At 38.7% G+C, this 25,271-nt stretch overlaps 1 protein-coding gene across 1 annotated transcript in view; it reads right to left on the reverse strand.

The window, feature by feature from the left end:
* Positions 1 to 25,271, reverse strand: part of LOC128652716 (vomeronasal type-2 receptor 26-like) — an 87,849-nt gene that overhangs the window by 6,288 nt on the left and 56,290 nt on the right. Inside the window, exon 3 of the mRNA XM_053705648.1 lies at positions 10,287 to 10,410. Within this exon, the coding sequence (XP_053561623.1) occupies positions 10,287 to 10,410 (124 nt within the window). The remainder of the gene's footprint in view (positions 1 to 10,286; positions 10,411 to 25,271) is intronic.

Raw genomic sequence — 25,271 nt, forward strand, 5'->3', positions numbered from 1 at the left:
CATTATTCTTATGAACCCCTAATCTGCTGCCCCCAACATCGCCGCAACCTACATTTTATTTATTAACCCCTAATCTGCCGCCCCCAATATCGAGGACACCAACCTACAATTATTAACCCCTAATCTGCCACCCCCAATGTCGCCGCCACTATAATAAAGTTATTAACCCCTAAATCTAAGTCTAACCCTAACCCTAACACCCTCTAACTTAAATATAATTTAAATAAATCGAAATAAATTATTCCTATTTAAAACTAAATACTTACCTATAAAATAAACCATAAGATAGCTACAATATAACTAATAGTTACATTGTATCTATCTTAGGGTTTATTTTTATTTTACAGGTAACTTTGTATTTATTTTAGCTAGGTAGAATAGTTATTAAATAGTTATTAACTATTTAATAACATCCTAGTTAAAATAAAGACAAAAATACCTGTAAAATAATAACAATTACACTTAACACTACACTATCATTAAATAAATTACCTAAATTAACTACAATTAATTACAATTAAATTCAATAAACTAAAAGACGGAAAAAAACCCCCACTAAATTACAGAAAATAATAAAATAATTAAATTTTTTAAAACTAATTACACCTAATCTAATCCCCCTAATAAAATAAAAAAGCTCCCCAAAATAATAAAAATCCCTACCCTATACTAAATTACAAATAGACCTTAAAAGGGCTTTTTGTGGGGCATTGCCCCAAAGTAATCAGCTCTTTTACCTGTAAAAAAAAAAAGACAATACCCCCCCAACATTACAACCCACCACCACACACCCAACCCTACTCTAAAACCCACCCAATCCCCCCCTTAATAAAACCTAACACTACCCCCGTTGAAGATAACCCTACCTTGAGACGTCTTCACCCAACCGGGCAGAAGTGGTCCTCCAGACAGGCAGAAGACTTCATCCTATCCGGGCAGAAGTCCTCCAGATGGCCAGAAGTCTTCATCCAGACGGCATCTTCTATCTTCATCCATCCGGAGCGGAGCCGGTCCATCTTCAAGACATCTGACGCGGAGCATCCTCTTCTTCCGACAACTAACACTAAATGACGGTACCTTTAAGTGACGTCATCCAAGATGGTGTCCCTTGAATTCCGATTGGCAGATAGAATTTTATCAGCCAATCGGAATTAAGGTAGAAAAAATCCTATTGGCTGATGCAATCAGGCAATAGGATTGAACTTCAATCCTATTGGCTGATCCAATCAGCCAATAGGATTGAGCTCACATTCTATTGGCTGATTGAATTCTAATCTATCAGCCAATTGCAATTGAAAGGACACCATCTTGGATGACGTCAATTAAAGGTACCGTCATTTAGTGTTAGTCGTCAGAAGAAGAGGATGCTCTGCGTCAAATTTCTTGACGATGGACCCGCTCCGCTCTGGATGGATGAAGATAGAAGATGTCGCCTGGATGAAGACTTCTGGCCATCTGGAGGACTTCTTCTGCCCGGATAGGATGAAGTCTTCTACCCGTCTGGAGGACAACTTCTACCCGGTTGGGTGAAGACATCTCAAGGTAGGGTGATCTTCAAGGGGGTAGTGTTAGGTTTTATTAAGGGGGGATTGGGTGGGTTTTAGAGTAGGGCTGGGTGTGTGGGTGGTGGGTTGTTTGTATTTTAGTATAGGGTAGGGATTTTTATTATTTTGGGGGGCTTTTTTATTTTATTAGGGGGATTAGATTAGGTGCAATTAGTTTAAACAAATTGTAATTATTTTATTATTTTCTGTAATTTAGTGTGTTTTTTTTTCTCGTAATTTAGTTTATTGAATTTAATTGTATTTAACTGTAGTTAATTTAGGTAATTTATTTAATGATAGTGTAGTGTTAGGGGTAATTGTAACTTAGGTTAGGATTTATTTTACAGGTATATGTGCCTTTATTTTAACTAGGAAGTTATTAAATAGTTAATAACTATTTAATAACTATTCTACCTAGTTAAAATAAATACAAAGTTGCCTGTAAAATAAATATAAACCATAAGCTAGATACAAATGAAACTATTAGTTATATTGTAGCTAGCTTAGGATTTATTTTATCGGTATTTAGTTTTAAATAGGAATACTTTAGGTAATGATAGTAATATTTATTTAGATTATTTTAAATTGTATTTAAGTTAGGGGTGTGTTAGGGTTAGGGTTAGACTTAGGTTTAGGAGTTAATACATTTAGTATAGTTGTGGCGACGTTGGGGTCGGCAGATTAGGGGTTAATAAATGTAGGTAGGTGTCGGCGATGTTAGGGACGGCAGATTAGGGGTTAATAAAATGTAACTAATGTTTGCAAGGTGGGAGTGCGGCGGTTTAGGGGTTAATATATTTATTGAAGTGGCGGCGATGTCCGGTCGGCAGATTAGGGTTTAAAAAATGTATTTAAGTGTTTGCAATGTGGGGGGACGGGCTCGGTTTAGGGGTTAATAGGTAGTTTATGGGTGTTAGTGTACTTTTTAGCACTTTAGTTAAGAGTTTAATGTTACGGCGTTAACCCATAAAACTCTTAACTACTGACTTTTAAATGCGTTAGGAGTCTTGACAGGAGAGGGTCTACCGCTCACTTTTTCAAAGACTCGTAATACCGGCGTTAGGCAAATCCCATTAAAAAGATAGGATACACAATTGACGTAAGTGGATTTGCGGTATTCTCGAGTTTGGACCTCTCAATGCTGCTTTTTAATGCAAGACTTGTAATCTAGGCGATTGACTTTTATTGTGATTTGTAGTGTTCTTTAAGCTTTTAGCGCTGACCATATCCCTCTTTCCTTACCTTTAAAGGGGGTCAATTATTTTATTATTATTTTTTTTAATGGTTGCTTGTTTCAGAGGCCGGTGTTTTATAGGCTGCAGATGTTTATCTTAAACTGACTGTCTCAATAAGTGAGTTCTGTAATCGGAGCTTTGATTTATTTTAGAATTGTCTCTTATCTTCCTTGCTTCTCCTAATTATTGATTGCACCATCAACACCCTAGTTTATTACTTTCATTCTGCCCTTTTAAGCAGTTTTCTCTCTTTTTTTTTCTAAAACTTTATTCTCTTCTTTTATCAATATGTTCTCAACATTTGTTTTTCGTACAGAATATATTTTCTTTCTTTCTGTTTCTCACAAAACCACAGCCCTCATTTGTACCCATATAAACCATTTAAAAACATTGTGTTCCTCTGGTAGATATTTAGCTTTTTCTACAGGATACTGAGCATCTATTAGATTTCATGAAATTTCTCAGATTACATAATTATATCCTGGCTTACAACTGGATACACATTTCAAAGCTTTTAATTTTTTTTTATAGCTGCGTTTTCCTTAATGTTCATGTATCACTAACTTTTACTAGATCTTCATTATAGGAAACTCTAAGTAGCCAATGGAAACAAGTTAATCTCATATATAACATAAAAAAGCATTTTGCTTAATTCTTTTTTACACACTACACAGGTATATATATATATATATATATATATATATATATATATATATATATATATGAATTAAATAAAGAAATAGGTTCATAAGAACCAGCAAGTCTATTATAGCCAGCACTGATTTGTAATGCCAACATTAAGCAAAACTCAGAAAAAAGGGGGTAGTCAGACAGAGGGAGAAAAACACAACGATTTAGAACCGTAACCGTACTATATATGAACATTTATTAATTTACCACTTTAAACCACAGTACCAAAAAATTAACACAGAATCGCTAGTCATAAAAATCCTTATGTTAACATTACCATCCCGGGAGGTATAATGATATTACTACTAGTGTCTAGGAAAATGTGCACATTTATTGGACCTCTTGAGAATAAAACAGTTGAGATCATAAGATCAAGAACAAAAAAGTCCTCCTTGGGTGGATAGAATTATACGGACATAGGAGATACTGGAAAAATAGAGGGAGCTGTTGATCTTCGTATTACCCCTGTGACGCGGAGAACTCATTCAACATTCCGCATTTATTTAAGCAAAGTCCCAATATTTAGGTAGTGTCATTGCAACCAGATCACTAGGGTGATAAGGGCCAAGGTCCCAGTAATTCAGCTTTAAAAAGGCTTAAGGATACCTGTATCAGGCTCTTTCACATACCTGACCCATCCTTGGACGGTCTGTACTGTACCTTTAAATTATCTGAAGACGCTGATGTTTGTTCCAGCTTGTCCCGCTAAATGTCGATTTAGATCACTCACCCATGTGAATACCGGGTTCCGGAAAATAGTTGCACAGGGGTCAACAGTCTCGCCCTCTATATCCATCCACTAAAGACTGTCATCTGGTTAGATTCAAGGGGGTTCAGCTGATACCCCCTACACTTCTGCTACACGCGTTTCACCCGCGCTTGGTAAATTTGAATCAGGCTTTGTCAGGCCGTGTATCTCAATCGGATTGGTCACTACTTATTTATTCATGTCAGCTCCTCAGACGTATAGGGTGAAATGTTAGCAATGTATCTGTGGTGTCCATTTTTAAACAGGGATTGCAACATTTTTGCTCCACATTAATTAAATGTATCCATCTTTTAGTACATTTTGGTAACAATATGCGTAAAAAAATGTAAATAGTTATATTGTTTAGGCCATCACGCCATAAACTAAATGTTAACTAATAGTTTGTCATCTTAAACAATAATTGTATATGTACAGCAGCGAGGACGGGTTTCAAAGTGAATTTACAAATATACCAAAAAACTATTTTTTGCATATACGTCCCATGATATTACAGAAATCTACTTAAATCATTTAGGTAGCTTAGACTAACAATAATGAATATAATTTATATAATTTCACTGGGTTCAGGAGAGTAACGTATATTTTTATTCTCATATACGTATATAAATTCCAAAAACTAAAAATAATAAATAATACATTTGTGACAATATATACACAAATAAATCCTAACTGCATTTATATATATATATATATATACAGTGGATATAAAAAGTCTACACACCCCTGTTAAAATGTCAGGTTTCTGTGATGTAAAAAAATGAGATAAAGATAAATCATTTCAGAACTTTTTCCACCTTTAATGTGACCTATAAACTGTACAACTCAATTGAAAAACAAACTGAAATCTTTTAGGTAAAGGGAAATAAAAATAAAATAAAAAAATAATATGGTTGCATAAATGTGAACACCCTTTTATACCTGGGGATGTAGCTGTGTTCAGAATTAAGCAATCACATTCAAAATCATGTTAAATAGGAGTCAGTACACACCTGTCATCATTTAAAGTGCCTCTGATTAACCCCAAATAAAGTTCAGCTGCTCTAGTTGGTCTTTCCTGAGATTTTGTTAGTCGCATCCTACAGCAAAAGCCATGGTCCGCAGAGAGCTTCCAAAGCATCAGAGGGATCTCATTGTTAAAAGGTATCAGTCAGGAGAACTGTACAAAAGAATTTCCAAGGCATTATATATACCATGGAACACAGTGAAGACAGTCATCATCAAGTGAAGAAAATATGGTGCAACAGGGACATTACCAAGAACTGGATGTCCCTCCAAAATTGATGAAAAGATGAGAATAAAACTGGTCTGGGAGGCTGCCAAGAGGCCTAAAGCAATATTAAAGGAGCTGCAGGAATATCTGGCAAGTACTGGCTGTGTGGTACATGTGACAACAATCGCCCATATTCTTCATATGTCTGGGCTATGGGGTAGAGTGGCAAGACGGAAGCCTTTTCTTACAAAAAAAAACATCCAAGCCCGGCTAAATAGCCCAGCTAAATTTTGCAGAAACACATCTGAAGTTCCCAAAAGCATGTTGCAAAAGATGTTCTGGTCTGATGAAACCAAAGTTGAACTTTTTGGCCATAATTCCAAAAGATATGTTTGGCTCAAAAACAACACTGCATATAACCAAAAAAACACCATACCCGCAGTGAAGCATGGTGATGTCAGCATCATGCTTTGGGGCTATTTTTCTTCAGCTGGAACAGGGGCCTTAGTCAAGGTAGAGGGAATAATGAACAGTTCCAAATACCAGACAGTATTGGCACAAAACTTTCAGGCTTCTGCTAGAAAGCTGAACATGAAGAGGAACTTGATCATTCAGCATGACAACGACACAAAGCATACATCCAAATCAACAAAGGAATGACTTCACCAGAAGAAGATTAAAGTTTTGGGATGGCCCAGCCAGAGCCCAGACCTGAATCCAATTCATAATCTGTGGGGTGATCTGAAGAGGGCTGTGCACAGGAGATGCTCTCGCATTCTGACAGATTTAGATTGTTTTTGCAAAGAAGAGTGGGCAAATCTTGCCAAGTCAAGATGTGCCATGCTGAAAAACTCATACCCAAAAATACTAAGTGCTGTAATAAAATCAAAAGGTGCTTCAATAAAGTATTAGTTTAAGGGTGTTCACACTTATGCAACTATATTATTTTAGCTTTTTTATTTTTATTTCCAAAAATGCCGCCCCTGCAGATTTGTGACCAATCGACCGCTAGCAAGGGGTGTCAATCAACCCGATCGTATTCGATCGGGTTGATTTCTGTCCACCGCCTCAGAGCATGCGGACAAGTTAAAGAGCAGCGGTCTTTAGACTGCTGCTTCATAACTTCTTGATAACTTCTGTTTCCAGCGAGCCTGAAGGCTCGCTGGAAACAAGGGGCCTCAAGCTCCATACGGAGCTTGATAAATATGCCCCATAGACAAGATGGGAAAAGAAAAGGTAAGGGACTGAGACATGGAAGAGAAAGAGGGAGAATGAGTGATGTGTGCGGATGGTTAAAATGAAAGGATGAAGAGAAAGTGTGGTGGCATAACAGAAAGAAATCTGAGGAGAGAAACATTTGAGAGTGTTAAATGTATGTACAAAGTAAAGTCAAATATGGCAAAAAGGAGGGCAGAGAAGTAAGGAAGATAAAGCAGAGTGAGTGAAGTGCAAACCGGTACCTCTGCCAAATGTACAGAAAAACAAGGGCGGTTCTAGTTGTCAGGGTTTTTTCCCTGTTGTGTTTGCCATGTGCTGCTGGCAGCCATTTTATTCACCTCTCTTCCTGACTATGGTGCATTATGGGGGATGCTGCTCAATTCCTGCACTTCCTTTTATGGAAAGACTGGTGTGCATCATCCATGTGAGACAGGATGCAGTCTCAGAATTGTGATGTCATCACTTATTATTTAAAGGGCCTCTGTTCAGTATGCTTTGCCTTTGCGTTGTCTCAGACCTGTTTGTGAGTGTTCCTGTGTATTACCTGGCTGCCTGACGTCCTTCCTGGTTGCTGATCCCTGGCTTGTTCCTGACTGTGCTGTTTTTCCTTGTTCCTGATTCCGGCTCGTCTGACTATTCACTTTGGCTCCTGACTCGGCTCGTCTGACTACCAGCTCTGGTTTTGATTCCTGGCTTGTTATTTGATTTGTGGACTTTTTTATTATTTTTTGCTATTAATAAAGGTGTGATTATTTTTGCACTTCTCGTCTCAGTCTGATTCCTGGCACCCTGACATTAAACAAAGGCCATGAATCCTGATGGTGCTAATAATCCACCTTTACCTGCCATCATTTCCAGGATGGATGTACAGGATCACAGCTTGGATCAATTTGCACTAGCCCTGCAAACCCTGCTGACTCGCACTGCACATTTGGACAAAAGTGTCCCGCAAGTTATGGCTGCTCCTATTTCCGCTGCTGCACCTATGCCTACCAGGAGCATGTCCGGTGCTGCACCTCTACCTCAGCGATATGGAGGTGATCCTATTCAGTGAAGAGGGTTTTTGAACCAGGTGGGCATTTACTTTGAGATGTTACCTCAGGCGTTTTCCTCTGACAGAGCTAAGGTGGGATTTCTCATCTCGTTACTCTCTGACACAGCTCTTGCCTGGGCTTATCCCTTGTGGGAGACTAATAAACCTGTGATTTCAAATTACCCTGAATTTGTGGCCTCCTTTCAAAGGGTATTTGATGTTCCGGCTCACTCCTCCTCTGCTGCTAAATGACTCATGTCCATCAGCAAGGTACAAGATCTGTTGCTCAGTATGCTATTGAGTTCCTTACGCTTGCCGCAGAGGTAGGTTGGAACAATGAAGCCCTTGTTGCCGGCTTGCCGCCTTCTTTCATTAGATCTCTGATGCGATTAAAGACGAAGTTGCTGCCAGAGATTTACCTGAGGAACTCGAGGAATTGGTGTCTTTTTTTATCCTAATTGACATCAGACTCAGAGAGAGGCCCTCTTTCAAGGAGCGCTTGCGGAAGCCTCCTGTTCCATTGTCTCCTACGTGTTCATTCCCACCTATGCCTCCCTCTCCTCCCATGCCTCCTGGTCCCGAGTCACCAGGTACTGCTGAGCCAATGCAGCTGGGATTCACGCGCCTCTCTGCGGTGGAGAGGGCCTTTAGGAGGAGGGAGGGGCTCTGCCTCTATTGTGGGTTACAGGGCCACCTTTTGAAGTCTTGTCCTACACGGCCGGGAAACGCTCACACCTAAGGTCCTGTTGGGGGCAGACCTTGGGTGGTTTATCCTTGTCCCCGGAACCGCTTAAAGAGAAACCTTTGGTCATGGTTGTCCTTTCCTGGGTGGACTCTATAGTCACCCAGGCTCTTGTTGACTCCAGTGCTGCGGGCTATTTCATTGACAATGCTTTTGTATCAAAGCACTCCATTCCTGTTTTGCCTCGGTCCGTTCCACTTGCTATTGAGGCCATTGATGGCAGGCCCCTTCAGCCCGCACACGTTACTCATGAAACTGCTCCGTTGTCCATGGCTGTTGGGGCTCTCCATTTTGAAACCATCCAGTTGCAGGGGATAAACTATCCGCATTTTCCGGTTGTTCTGGGTTATCCCTGGCTCCAAAAGCACAATCCCAGTCTCGACTGGTGCAGGTCTGAAATTTTGTTGTGGTCCCCGCAATGTATTTCCACTTGTCTTCGGAAACCAGTTAAAGTCTTGTGCACTTCTTCGGTTTCTCAATTGCCAGAGGAGTACCGAGAGTTCCTAGACGTGTTTGACAAGGTGTGTGCCAGTACGTTGCCTCCTCACCGGTCTTACGATTGTGCCATTGACCTGCAAACCGGAGCCATTCCTCCTCGGGGCCAGGTGTACCCTCTGTCTGTTCCAGAGAATTGTGCTATGGAGGAGTATGTTGCTGATGCTCTGTCGCGGGGATCATCCGCAAATCCTGCTCTCCTGCAGGGGCTGGCTTCTTCTTTGTGAAGAAAAAGGGTGGCGAGTTAAGACCATGTATCGATTTTAAGGGTCTTAATCGTCTTACCATTAAGAATGCTTACCCTATTCCGCTTATTACGGAACTCTTTGACCGCCTCAGGGGAGCTACGGTCTTTACTAACCTTGATTTGAGAGGAGCGTACAATCTCGTTAGGATTAAAGAGGGCCATGAATGGAAAACAGCATTTAACACCAGGAGCGGGCATTATGAGTATCTTGTAATGCCCTTTGGCCTATATAATGATCCTGCTGTTTTTCAGGAATTTATTAATGATGTCCTACGTGATATGTTGCAACAGTGTGTTGTGGTGTACTTAGAGGACATCCTCATACACTCACCCACACTTGAGGCTCATCGTTCTGATGTTACACAGGTTCTTCAGAGACTACGTGAGAACAGCGACTACGTGAGAACAGCCTATTTTGTAAACTCGAGAAATGTGAGTTCCATCAGACTCAAGTAACCTTCCTAGGTTATGTTATCTCGTTGCAGGGTTCTCCATGGATCCTGACAAGTTATCTGCAGTTCTTCAGTGACATGACCCGTAAAGAGAATGATCCACTCCATTGGTCACCTACTGCCATTAAGGCCTTTGATAGTCTTAAGACTGCCTTTGCTGCCGCTCCAGTTCTGGCTCATCCTATTACAATAAAACTTTTTATTTAGTCTAGGTGGACAGTGTCTATGGCAATCAAGAGTGTATTATGCATGCTCAATATAATAGAATTATTCAAAATCATCAAGGAATACTGATTGCAAATAGGTAAAAATGGCAATTTTGGATTTTATTAAGTGCTTTTAGGTTTCAAATTAGATACGTGAAAAGGTCTCCAAAACCTGTTGAAAAGTACAGGGAAAATTCATTGAGATAGGGAAGAACATTTCAGCTTCATGCTAATAATGTAACATTTTCCATAAGCCAATAAGACATTTTAAGTTCAGATAAATCTTCAAAAAGCCTTAATTGTGATTGTCTAAAAATGAAAAGTCCCTTTAACTGAAAACACTTTAAAAAAAACTCAGATTGTAAATTAAGCCATTGTTTTTACAGTCTAATGTCTTAAGATAACCTGCAGTGCATTGTGGGCCATTTATACAGTACTCATTCACCTGTTGTGTTGGAGATTTCTCCCTCTGCACATGCCAAACAACCATAGCAGCAGACAGGATATTCCTTCCAAGGAACTTTTCTGTATCCATGGGCACATTTTTCATTGCAAACTGATGTAGGTGTCTATGGAGATTATACAGGAAATAGAATTAGATTTTCTTGACTTCCATAATTTACCTGTATTTTTTATAACCTACAATACTGCAGACATTGTCATACAAAGCTTTGTGAAGTTAAATCTCCTTTTAAGGCCCTCAGTGACTCATACACACATGTATGTACACACATAAACATATGCACACATACACACAAGAATGCACACAAAAACACATGCACACACAAAAGTATGCACAGACATTAACACATGTGCACATACACATGTATCTACACACGTATAAACACATGCGCACATATGCACACAAATAAAGATGCACACATACACATAAACACATGTACACAGACACATTAACACATATGCTTACAAATAAAAACACATAAGCACACACACATGCGCACACACACACACAAACACATGCACACATACACGTATGCAAACACATTAACACATATACGCATACATTATCTCATAAACACATGCACATATACACACACAAATGCATACACATAAAGAGATGCTCACATTCATATACACATTACACCTGCACACATACACATAAGCACATGCACATAAACATAAAACATATGCACACACATAAACACATGTAAACATACATACACATATATAACTGTTTGGTCCCCCCCCCCCCCATCTTCTTGTGTGTGTAATTAAGGGAGGGATTTGTTTCACCTGTTTGGGCCAAAGCTATACATTTAGCTCTGTATCTCTGGAAGCCTGCTCTGTGAGAGGTTGCTGCCTTTAATATCTCTGTTAAAATAAGCTTCTCTGTTTAAGTAAAGAGTTTGAGAACCATGGAGAGTTTGGGCAAACAAGGGATTTGAGTAACCAAAGGTGAATATAAATCTTTTATATTTTTTAAGATAAACCTTTTTAGTAAGAATGTGTGAGACTCTCACTCAGTGTACAGGTTGCAATATGTTTGCATCACTGGAGTAGCCGCTTCAGGGATTATATGTCTGTGGCAAGTGTTAGCATATTGTCTCTGGAGGAATGAATTGCAACACTGCATGGTATTCAGACATTTGAAGGGGAAATGGATATGACTGCAGGTTGTCCATGGTTCTAGCAGTGGGAATGAAGATAATTAAGATGGGGAGTCTCCAGGAAGTAGCTGGGTCATAGTTAGAAGGATTGAGTGAAGATGTTGGGGATGTCATTCCAGGGGTGGCAATATCAGAGAGGGCTTTTCTGCCTTGTATAGTTATCAGTCCTTCAGTCATGAAAGAGGAGTATACTATAGTGAGCAGTCCTTTAGTCATGGATGTGGGGCATACTATTGTGAACAATCCTTCAGTCATGGAAGAGGGGCATTCAAGTCTGGTCCTGAGGCAGATGTTGGTTGTAGGAGACTCTATTATGACGAAGGTTGATAGTTGTCTTCCAGAACCCTTAAATAGAACAGTTTGCCTTCTTCCAGGGACTTGTGTTATGCATATTGTAGAGCATATTGATAGATTGTTAGAGGGATCTGGGTCTGATCCTGTAGTCATGGTGCCTATTGGCATTAATGAAGGAATCAGCGGGAGATGGAGTGTCCTAAAAAATGACTTCAGGGAGTTAGGTAACAAGCTTAAAGCAAGGACCTCCAAAGTTATATTTGCAGAGATATTACCAGTGCCATGTGCTAACTCAGTAAGGCAGAAGGAGATAAGGTCAGTTAGTTCATAGTTTAAAACATGGTGAAAAAATAAGGGGTTTGACTTTTTAGAGCACTTGGCAGACTTTTACTTTGGTACAATTTGTACAGTAAGGATTGATTGCATCTGAATGACATTGGTGCAGGTGTGTTGGGGGAGATGATGGTCGCACACTTAGAAAATCTTTTAAACTAGGGAAAAGGGGGGGGGTCAGTCAAAGCATAATAGAACAGACAATCAGACTGTGAATATGTCACACCTAGAATATCTCTAGGAAGGGATGACTGAAGGGTACACTTAGAAAATGTCACATTAGAAATTTTGGAGGAAAGCGCACGAAGTACAGGAGAATACATATGAAAATTAAATGTATGCCAGCAAATGCAAGAAGCATGATGTGTAAAATGGGGGAGCTGGAGCCCTTAGTTGCACAAGAGGACTTTGATATTACCAGTATAAAGGAAAATTGGTGGGATGATTCACATGACTGGGCAGTTAACTTAGAGGGATATACTTTATTTAGGAAGGACAGATGGAATAAAAGGTGTTAAGGAATCTGCATGTATATTAAACCTGACCTCAAACCTATAATAAGGGAAATATTTATGATGATACAGATGATAATGTAGAGACTTTGGAGGATATTTATCAAAGTGTCAACTATGTTGCATTCGCAGGCATCAATACACTCGCCAAACATCGTGGCCATGGATCTGAATACAATCTCTTTATTTATAAAAAAAGCCGTCAAAAACACGAGCGTCAAGTACGGTGCGTAAAGCATCGGACTGTTGTTAACTAGCAGTCATCGATCTCGCGTCTATTCGGGTTTTTCCCAAATTAATTTATACCATTTCATTACTGTCAACTAACAAGACATTTCTCTTTAGCACAGTATTGTATAGAGTTTAAATGTATTCTTTTTCTGAGCAGTACTCATTGCGAATATAGCAAGTAGCGACATATTTATATTTTATTATGTATATACAATACACACACACATATATATATATATATATATATATATATATATATATATATTTAAAAATATATATACAGGTATATATATAGTGAGAAATCTATTGCAAACATATTTACATGTCCCTAACTTATGTATATATTGTAAATGTATTATTTTTCTGAGCAGGAATAATTGCGAATATAACATTTAATCAGAGTATCATATGTATTTATTTGCAATCAATGGATATTTTAAAGGGATAGGAAAGTAAACATTGAAGTTGCAGGATTCAGATAGAGCATGATATTTTAAAACACTTTCAAATTCACCTCTAGTTTCAAATGTGCTTTGTTCTCTTGGTATCCCTTGTTGAAAAATAATACACACATATCCTACACTAGTGGGAGCTAGCTGATAATTTGTGCCTGCACACATTTATCTCTATTGGCTAAATAGATGTGTTCCGCTAGCTGCCAGTAGTGCAATGCTGTACCTTCAGCAAAGGATAACAAGAGAATGAAGCAAATTTGACAATAGAAGTCATTTTGAAAGTTGTTTAAAATTGTATGTGGATACTTATTTATTTTTATTACTGTACATACACCCTTTAGGATGTAATATATATATATATATATATATATATATACATACATACATATATATATATATATATGTGTGTGTGTGTGTGTGTGTGTGTGTGTGTGTGTGTGTGTGTGTGTGTGTGTGTTATGGCAGAAATCTTTAGCGAACATATTTACATATATTCTAAATGTATTATTTTCATGAGCAGGAATTGCGAATATAGCAATTAGCGACGTATTTGATGCTAAGTGGAGAGTGAATTATTCTAATTATTTTTAATATTGGACATACATACTTTAGTGTATATATATACTGTATATGTATCTATATAAATGTAAATAAATATATATATATATATATATATATATATATATATATATATATATATATATACTGTATATATATTATTTTATTTTTTTATAATGTTATTTTCGATCTTAAAGGGACATCAAAATCATATCAGAAAAAAATATTTTGAAGATATAGAAGACCATCTCAAGCAACATTACAACCCTTGGACTTTTATTAACCCCTTAATGACCAAGGACGTGCAGGGTACGTCCTCCAAAAAAATTTCCTTAACGACCAAGGACGTACCCTGTACGTCGTTGGTCTTTGAAAGCAGTGGAAGTGATCCTGATCGCTTCCAGCTGCTTTCATGTTATTGCAGTGATGCCTCGATATAGAGGCATCCTGCAATAACTTTTTTAAGCAGTCCGATGCAGAGAGAGCCACTACGTGGCCCTCTCTGCATCGGCTATTGATGGCTATGATCGTTGGTGGTTGGGAGCGTGTCCAGGGAGGCGAGTAGGCAGCCATCAGTAGAGGAGGGGGGGCGGGATCGCGTGAGGGTGTGCGCGCGTGTGCACGGGAGCGTGCACGCGCGTGCACGTGTGGAACTGGCCAAAAGTTAAAGTGGAAGAGGCACAAGGTGGGACTCAGTGGGAGAGAGGGTGGGAATAAAAAATATTAATGATCTGGGAGAGGGTGGGGGGGTTGGGGTGTTAAGGGGGGTAAGCTATACTACAGAAAAACTTAAAATAAACATTTGATTTCAAACTGGGTACTGGCAGACAGATGCCAGTACCCAATATGGTGCACAATAAGGCAGAGGAGGGGAGTAGAGAGCTGTTTGGGGGGGATCAGGGAGGTTGGGGCTAAGGGGGGGGTCCTACACAGCAGAATTATTTTTTTTTTAAAACAAAACAAAACTTTTATTTTAGTACTGGCAGACTTTCTGCCAGTACTTAAGATGGCGGGAACAATTGTGGGGTGGGGGAGGGAAGAGAGCTGTTTGGGAGGGATCAGGGGGTGTGATGTGTCAGGTGGGAGGCTGATCTCTACACTAAAGCTAAAATTAACCCTGCAAGCTCCCTATAAGCTACCTAATTAACCCCTTCACTGCTAGCCATAATACACGTGTGATGCGCAGCAGCATTTAGCGGCCTTCTAATTACCAAAAAGCAACGCCAAAGTCATATGTCTGCTATTTCTGAATAAAGGGGATCATAGAGAAGCATTTACAACCATGTGTGCCATAATTGCACAAGCTGTTTGTAAATAATTTCAGTGAGAAACATAAAATTGTGAAAAATTTAGCGTTTTTTTCAATTTTATCGCATTTGGCGGTGAAATGGTGGCATGAAATATACCAAAATGTGCCTTGATCAATACTTGGGGTTGTCTACTGCACTACACTAAAGCTAAAATTAACCCTACAAGCTCCCTACATGCTCCCTAATTAACCCCTTCACTGCTGGGCATAATACACGTGTGGTGCACAGTGGCATTTAGCGGCCTTCTAATTACCAAAAAGCAACGCCAAAGCCATATATGTCTGCTATTTCTGAACAAAGAAGATCCCAGAGAAGCATTTACAACCATTTATGCCATAATTGCACAAGTTGTTTGTAAATAATTTCAGTGAGAAACCTAAAGTTTGTGAAAAAATGTGTTAAAAAGTGAACGATTTTTTTTATTTGATGGCATTTGGCGGTGAAATGGTGGCATGAAATATACCAAAATGGGCCTAGATCAATACTTTGGGATGTCTTCTAAAAAAATATATAAATGTCAATGGCTATTCAGGGATTCCTGACAGATATCAGTGTCCCAATGTAACTAGCGCTAATTTTGAAAAAAAAGTGGTTTGGAAATAGCAAAGTGCTACTTGTATTTATTGCCCTATAACTTGCAAAAAAAGCAAAGAACATGTAAACATTGGGTATTTCTAAACTCAGGACAAAATTTAGAAACTATTTAGCATGGGAGTTTTTTGGTGGTTGTAGATGTGTAACAGATTTTGGGGATCAATGTTAGAAAAAGTGTGTTTTTACAATTTTTTTCCTCATATTTTATAATTTTTTTATAGTAAATTATAAGATATGATAGTAAATTATAAGAAAGTCCATTTAATGGCGAGAAAAATGATATATAATATGTGTGGGTACAGTAAATAAGTAAAGCTAAACTCAAATACCGCAAAAATGTAAAAATAGCCTTGGTCCCAAACGGACAGAAAATGGAAAAGTGCTGTGGTCATTAAGGAGTTAAAGAGACAGAAAACACATTTTTTTTCTTTCAGGATTCAGATAGAGCATTCAATTTTAATAAACTTTCTAACTTACTCCTAGTATCAATTTATATTTGTTCTCTTGTTATCTTTATTTGAAAAAGAAGGCATGTAAGCTAAGGAGCCAGACAAATTCTGTTTCAGTAAACTGGACAGCACTTGTTTATTGGTGCTGTCCAATCAGCAAGGTCAACCCAGTTTGTTCTTAAAAAAAAAATGGGCCTGCTTCTAAACTTTCATTCTTGATTTTGAAATAAAGATACAAATAGAATGAATAAATTTTGTTAATAGGAGTAAAATAGAAAGTTGCTTAAAATTGCACTCTCTGGCCCCTATTTATCAAGGGCTGGCGGACCTGATCCGACAGTGCAGATCAGGTCCGCCAGACCTCGCTGAATATGGCGAGCAATACGCTCGCCGTATTCAGCATTGCACCAGCAGCTCACAAGAGCTGCTGGTGCAACGCCGCCCCCTGCAGACTCACGGCCAATGGGCCGCCAGCAGGGGGGTGTCAATCAACCCGATCGTACTCAATCTGGTTGATTTCCGGCGATGTGTGCCGCCTGCTCAGAGCAGGCAGACAGGTTATGGAGCAGCGGTCTTTGTGACCGCTGCTTCATAACTGCTGTTTCTGGCGAGTCTGCAGGCTCGCCAGAAACACGGGGCATCAAGCTCCATTCGGAGCTTGATAGATATGCCCCTCTATCTGCAGCATGAAAGATAAACTGTGGGTTCAGTTTCACTTTAATCCTCAGATATACATTTTAATAGAAATAACAATGCACATGTGCAAGCCAATCATATGAGTTATCTATGTGCAGTCATCAATCAGCAGCTACATAGTTTATCTAAATATGCTCTTCATCCAAGTATATTTAAAAGATCAAGAGAAATGAAATATAGATAAAAAATATATATATATAAAACATTACGACATAGCAAGCGATTTATACATCATTTAACATATATTTTGTTTCCATGTCACTTCAAAATAATATTTTAATGAATAATTTAGATTAAATGTGTATTTTAGTTAAATTGTATTTTTTTAATAAAAAAAAAAGAAAAAATAATTTATAATAAATTGCTCATGGCCTCCTGCAGGGCCGAACAGCCCTGGATACAATATCCAGCCCCTCCACCATCTGCAGAAAAGATATCAGGCAGGAAGGGCTCTGTCTGGGTCCCCTGATCAAGATCTATAAAAAGACAAAAAGAAATCTGTTATACAAATTCATTATCAAGATAAAATTTTAAAACCTAATATTACGTTTTCTTACATTCCACTCCAGCCACCTCCTCATCTTGCAGCGCCGGCGAGAAGGCTGATGCTGGATTCTCCCCGGTACTTGGTCCTCTGTTAGAGATGAAGCACAAACAAAAATCATTCGCCTAGATTTAGAGTTCTGCGTAAGCCGTCAAAAGCAGTGTTAAGGGGTCCTAACGCTGCTTTTGGCCGCTCGCTGGTATTTAGAGTCAGGCAGGAAAGGGTCTAACACTCACTTTCCAGCCGTGACTTTCCATACCGCAGATCCCCTTATGCCAATTGCGTATCCTATCTTTTCAATGGGATCTTCCTAATGCTGGTATTTACAGTCTTGGCTGAAGTGAGCGGTAGACCCTCTACCGACAAGACTCCTAACGCCCATGGAAAGGCTGTAGTTAAGAGCTTTCTGGGCTAACGCCGGTATATAAAGCTCTTAACTACAGTGCTCTAAAGTACACTAACACCCATAAACTACCTATATACCCCTAAACTGAGGTCCCCCCACTTCGCCGCCACTATAATAAATATTTTTAACCCCTAATCTGCCGAGCGCACATCGCCGCCACCTACATTATCCCTATGGACCCCTAATCTGCTGCCCCTAACATCGCCGACACCTACATAATATTCATTAACCCATAATCTGCCCCCCCCAACGTTGCCGCTACCTTACCTACACTTATTAACCCCTAATCTGCCGACCGGACCTCGCCACTACTATAATAAATGTATTAACCCCCTAAACTGCTGCACTCCCGCCTCGCAAACACTATAATAAATAGTATTAACCCCTAATCTGCCCCCCCCCCCCTAATATCGCCGCCACCTAACTTCAAGTATTAACTCCTAATCTGCTGACCGGACTTCGCCACTAAATACTTACCTGTAAAATAAACCCTAATATAGCTACAATATAACAAATAGTTACATTGTAGCTATTTTAGGATTTATATTTATTTTACATGCAACTTTGTATTTATTTTAACTAGGTACAATAGCTATTAAATAGTTATTAACTATTTAATAGCTACCTAGATAAAATAATTACAAAATTACCTGTAAAATAAATCCTAACCTAAGTTACAATTAAACCTAACACTACACTATCATTAAATTAATTAAATAAATTTGCTACCAATACCTACAATTAAATATAATTAAATAAACTAAACTAAATTACGAAAAAAAAAAAACACTAAATTACAGGAAATAAAAAAATATTACAAGCATTTTAAACTAATTACACCTAATCTAAGCCCCCTAATAAAATAAAATAAAATAAAATAATCAAAGTCCCTACCCTATTCTACATTACAAAGTAATCAGCTCTTTTACCAGCCCATAAAAGGGCTTTTTGTGGGGCATGCCCCAAAGTAATCAGCTCTTTTGCCTGTTGAAAAAAAATACAACCCCCCCAAAATTAGAACCCACCACCCACATACCCCTACTCTAGCCCACCCAAACCCCCCTTAAATAAACCTAACACTACCCCCCTGAAGATCTCCATACCTTGAGTCGTCTTCACCCAGCCGGGCCAAAGTCTTCATCCGATGGGGCAGAAGAGGACATCCAGACCAGCAGAAGTCTTCATCCGATGGGACAGAAGAGGACATCCAGACTGGCAGAAGTCTTCATCCTATCCGGGCAGAAGAGGACATCCGGACCGGCAGACATCTTCATCCAAGCGGCATCTTCTATCTTCATCCATGCGGAGCGGAGCCATCTTCTTCCCAGCCGACGCAGATCCATCCTCTTCAACCGACGCCTACTCGCCGAATGAAGGTTCCTTTAAATGATGTCATCCAAGATGGCGTCCCTCAAATTCCGAATCAGAATTAAGGTAGGAAAGTTCAAGATCCAATCAGCTAATCAGATTGATCTCACATTCTATTGGCTGTTCCGATCAGCCAATAGAATGCGAGCTCAATATGATTGGCTGGTTTAATCAGCCAATCAGATTTTTCCTACCTTAATTCTGATTGGCTGATAGAATCCTATCAGCCAATCGGAATTTGAGGGACGCCATCTTGGATGACGTCATTTAAAGGAATCTTCATTCGGCGAGTAGGCGTCGGTTGAAGAGGATGGATCCACGTCGGCTGGGAAGAAGATGGCTCCACTCCGCATGGAGGAAGATAGAAGATGCCACTTGGATGAAGATGTCTGCCGGTCCAGATGTCCTCTTCTGCCCGGATAGGATGAAGACTTCTGCCGGTCTGGATGTCCTCTTCTGCCCCATCAGATGAAGACTTTGGCCCGGCTGGGTGAAGACGACTCAAGGTAGGGAGATCTTCTTGGGGGTAGTGTTAGGTTTATTTAAGGGGGTTTTGGGTGGGTTAGAGTAGGGGTATTTGGGTGGTGGGTTTTAATGTTGGGGGGGTTGTATTTTTTTTGACAGGCAAAAGCTGATTACTTTGGGGCATGCCCCGCAAAAAGCCCTTTTAAGGGCTGGTAAAAGAGCTGATTACTTTGTAATGTAGAATAGGGTAGGGACTTTTATTATTTTTTTATTTTTTATTTTATTAGGGGGCTTAGATTAGGTGTAATTAGTTTAAAATTCTTGTAATATTTTTTTATTTTCTGTAATTTAGTGGGGGTTTTTTGTAATTTAGTTTAGTTTATTTAATTGTATTTAATTGTAGGTATTGGTAGCTAATTTATTTAATTAATTTAATGATAGTGTAGTGTTAGGTTTAATTGTAACTTAGGTTAGGATTTATTTTACAGGTAATTTTGTAATTATTTTAACTAGGTAGCTATTAAATAGTATAAGATAAAACAAAATGGAGGGGTGCCTCATGTGTGGTTTCATCTATTAATTAACAACAAGTCACAGAACTATTGCCAAATGGGTACTCACAAATTTGGAGAGCACACTTATGTGCTGGTAGGGGCGGGCTGCAGAATTAGAAAGGTGTGACAGCTCACCCACTTGAAGGCGCTCTTGGCATAAGATCGTGGTTCTAATTGGAGAGACAAGAAATACGGGCACCACTTGTGCAGACTATTAGTGGTACAACCACAACAGATTCCTTAATATGGAGGGTACTCACATATTCCCAGAGCACACCAATGTGCTTGTAGAAGCAGGCTGCAGATTGGTAGAGGTGTGGCAGCTCACCCAAACTCTAGGTATCTTGATATTTGTATGATAATGTGTTCCCTCAGGTGCTGGGCTGGTCTCTCATATGTGAACAATGGCAGATGGTGGGTAGAAATGAATCCACTCAAAGGATAAAAGATATATCCAAATTTATTTAAAAAAGCATAAAAGTTTAAAAACAACAGCACAATGATTGCTGATGAGAGTGGATAACAGGGTGTCCAATAATCACCCAATCATGCAACGCGTTTCACGGTTCACAGACCGTTTAATCAGGCATAAAAATCATAATAAATCATGCTACCCTTCACTGCCTTATATACCTCACTAATGAACAGAACAAAACACCTCTTTTTGCTAGAGAATGATTGATGTGGTACACCTGTGTGGGTTAGTCCAAATCAATGGCCTAGAGGTGAAAAATCCCTCTTGACTCTGTAAACACTCACCTATGTTTGCATTTATTAATCTATTCTCTGCAGTACAATTATCTGGTGGAACAAACTTCAGAACTAATCATTGTTATTTAAAAGCTCCAAACTGGTGAACATGTAAATTGGTTCCCTTACTGGGATAGATGATCCCTCCCACCCCTTTTATTTTACACATTTGAGGTGGTATAACCCTTCCAAAGATGTTTTGGGAGTCTGTATTTGACAACACTATGATTGATGTGGTACACCTGTGTGGGTTAGTCCAAATCACTGGCCTAGAGGTGAAAAATCCCTCTTGACTCTGTAAACACTCACCTATGTTTGCATGTATTAATCTATTCTCTGCAGTACAATTATCTGGTGGAATAAACTTCATAACTAATCATTGTTATTAAAAAGCTCCAAACTGGTGAACATGTAAATAGGTTCCCTTACTGGGATAGATGATCCCTCCCACCCCTTTTATTTTACACATTTGAACTGGTATAACCCTTCCAAAGATATTTTGGTAGTCTGTATTTGACAACACTATGTAATGAAAAGTTATATCAAAATTCGTGTTAATTTAAATGTTTACTTCAATTTGTCTAGTTTAAACTACTAGTAGCAACTAAAGCTGTATAATTCCTACTTTGTTATGAACACATACAGATCGTGTAGCGGTTCTATGTTGTTATGTACTAGCCTGAACACTCTTATTCTATTGGTCAAAGCTGCTATGTGGGCAGTGGCCGCGTGACATGGAGGCCGACCGCCACCACCCACTTGTTACCCAGAACCAGTAATTGTTCATATTGTCATTTGACAGGGTGCCGTCTATGATATACGCCCCCTGAGTCTCTAAGATTTGACAGTCTGCTTTGAAGCCGTCTCAGCGGTCCACTGACCGAACATGACGGCTGAAGTTCCGTTTACAATCCCCAATCACAACAGCCAAAAAGCCCTTCTTATAGAAGTATAGAGATCGTCAGCCTCGCACACGTAGTTGCGGAAATATCTGATTTGTATGCAATGATAACCCAACCGAGGACCTGCTTACAGTTTTCCTTAAAAGTGGGTGTGTGTGTAACCTGACCAATCACTTTCTTAATCCGATTTGCAGTTTTCCTCAAAAGTGGGTGTGTGTAAACTAGCCAATCACTCTCTTAGTGCAAATTAGTTTGTGATTGGCGGACATGTCAGTATGTGCATAGCGATTGTTGCGATACTCGCAACAGTGTCACTCAATTTCTTTATTGTAGAGTGTATTATATTGTTTTTATGGATCAGGAGTAAGTGATTTTCCTTTTTTACTACGTGTGTGTTACAATATTATTGTCGTTTCTCAAACTGCTATATAATGAACTTTGTGTCTTGTGTTTTTATTCGCCAGCATTTTTTTCATTCTCTGGCTAATCGCCTACCAAAATATTTATATAATACAATACATGGCATAACTTGACCAAATGACATTTCTAAATTCTTATTAAGTTTACAAGTGAGTATATTCCTAATAACTGGTATATGTCCAGGGGGATATAATTGATTCCAAAAAAACGCAAGTTGTGTTATGCAATATAGGATAAAGGATGATAGACTAAACCTATAAAGTGAAATGTGAGGTGTAGTAAATGTGTATGGAATGTCATCATGCTAAAATAATGGAGAAAATGGGGGGAAAATACTGGAGTGAGAAAAAAGATAACTTAGTTAACAAATTAATAAAATGGACTGGAAGGGAAGATAAATCTGTGAGGGGTTGAACGGGAAATATCTTAATATAATAATGGATTGTAGTCTAATCTCATAGTGATACTTGTGAAAAACTTATAGTAATGAATTTATAGTGATAATCTGGAAGATCTTGGTGGGAAAAAAAAAAAATCTATTAAAAGGATAATTGATAGAAAATCTATCACGGGGATATCGTAATAATGGGTGCCAGGACCGGGGAACAAAAGTAATAGACAATATGGAGAATAGTAGATGGTATGACTAAAGGGGTGACTAAAATGTATGTAGGGGTGAACTAGACTAAAAAGCTGCCAAATCAATAACTTAATTTAAGCCGGAGGGAAACAGAGACTGGAATTTATAAATCCAATATGTTTCCTTCTGGCATAGACGGGTGTACCTATTATAACCTATTTTGTGGGGGATGTGTTCGAGTGGAGTGATAGAAAAGGTGTGTTGATGTCCATAATGTTGGATGGTGCTGTGTCTTGAAATACTATGTTTGAGTGATTGTTTTTTGATATTTCTTAAGTGCTCACTCCATCTCGTGCGTATCTTCCTGCAGGTGCGACCCAAATATTGAAGGCCACATCTGCAGGTCAATACGTAAATAACATAATCTGTGCCACAATCTATCCTATTTTTAATGGTGAATACTTCCCCAGTTGTATGACATTTCACAGATGTTTGTCCATGTGTTATATACCTACACATATGGCAACGTGATATGTTACACCTAAAAGCTCCTATCTTAAAATTATTGTTTATATTAAGTGTAGGCTGATGTATACGATTTCTCTTGGAAATCACAACTTTACTTGGGGCCAGTTTTTGTTTCAGGGTCGGTGCTCTTCGGAATACTACACGTGGATTCCTGGTGATACTATGTTTCAGAATTGGGTCTTTCATTTTAATAGGCCAGTGTTTTTTCAAAGTTTTCTTTATATAGGCATGTTGTGAATTAAATTGTGTAATGAAAAGTGGTTCCTTGGGATTGTTATTAGATGATATGGTCAAATTTTGATATTTAGGGGTAAGGATATTCTGTCTATCGACATTCCTTGCCTTCAGAAAGCTGTCTTCTATTAATTGGGCAGGATAGCCTTTTTCTTTAAATCTATTACATAACATTTCTGACTGTTGATCATATCGGTTTAGAGTGCTACAATTCCTTCTAATCCGCCTAAACTGACTGTAGGGGATATTGGTCTTCCAGCTGTTGAGGTGATTACTTGAAAAGTGTAAGAAGTTGTTGCTATCAACCTCTTTAAAAAAGGTGGAAGACACAACATCCCCCACAGTATTCCATTCAAGACAAACGTCCAAAAACTCTATTTTTTTCATTCTGTATGTTGTATGTGAAGGAGAGACCCATATTATTTGAATTTAAATGGTTCACAAATGATATAACTTCGCCTGTGGTGCCTTCCCAAATGAAAATGAGGTCATCGATGTAACGGCCATAGAATACCAGGTTTGCCTCTCAGTTAGTGTTGTAGATGTACGTGTCTTCAAAAACACCCATGAAGAGGTTAGCAAAACTGGGGGCAAACCTGGTACCCATGGCCGTACCCTTACTTTCTAGGAAGAAGTCATCCAAAAATTGAAAATAATTATGTGATAAAATGTGTTGGATGCAAATCATAATGAATTCTTGTTGAATAGAAGGTAAATATATGTCATTCTCAAGGTGATGTTTGATGGCATTAAGCCCCAACGTGTGATCTATATTAGAATAGAGTGCCCCTACATTGCACGTCAGCCAGAGGGTACATTCTTTCCTTTTCACATATTTGAGCTTATTTAATAGGTCTGTGGTGTCTCTAATATAAGATGGTAACTTCATAACGTATTTCTGCAAAAGTAAATCAATATATTCAGAGAGACGGTCAGTGGGGCTATTGATTCCTGAAATTATAGGTCTCCCTGGCGGTTTTATTCGACTTTTATGTATTTTTGGGAGGTGATAGTAAAATGGGATACTGGGGTGATCTGGTAAAAGATATTGTTTTTCCTTTTTGTTTAAAATTCCTTTATGGAAACCGTCTAAGATTAGATTTTTGAGAATTTTACAGAATTTTAATGTAGGATCACTATCTAGTTTCCTATAATACTCTGTGTCGAGTACAATACGTTTGGCCTCTGTGATATAGTCAGGATAATCCTGTAGGACTATCCCGCTGCCTTTGTCCGCTTGACGTATTATTAGATTTTTATTTGCCATCAGGCTGTTAAGGGCTTTCTGTTCATTAGGCCAGATGTGTCCAAGTTTACTTTTACCATTTATTTTAGCCTTTTTATGCTGTTTATAAGCTAGTTTATTCAGGTCATCTAACACCAGTTGCTGGAAGAGATCAATATATGATCCTTCCTCTCTCGGAGGATTAAAAGTGGACTGGGGTGCAAGATCAGTATGCACAATCTGTTCAAATAGATCGTTTGCTAAATTTGTGGTGTCAGTATAAACTATCTGTGTTGGATTTCTAGGGTCCATTGCATTAGTTAAGATTGGTGTGCCATCTAATTTATGTTTTCTAAGTTCTTTAGCTGCAAAATATCTCTGTAATGAAAGTTTC

This window comes from Bombina bombina, chromosome 3, assembly GCF_027579735.1.
Source record: "Bombina bombina isolate aBomBom1 chromosome 3, aBomBom1.pri, whole genome shotgun sequence".
Taxonomy (NCBI): domain Eukaryota; kingdom Metazoa; phylum Chordata; class Amphibia; order Anura; family Bombinatoridae; genus Bombina; species Bombina bombina.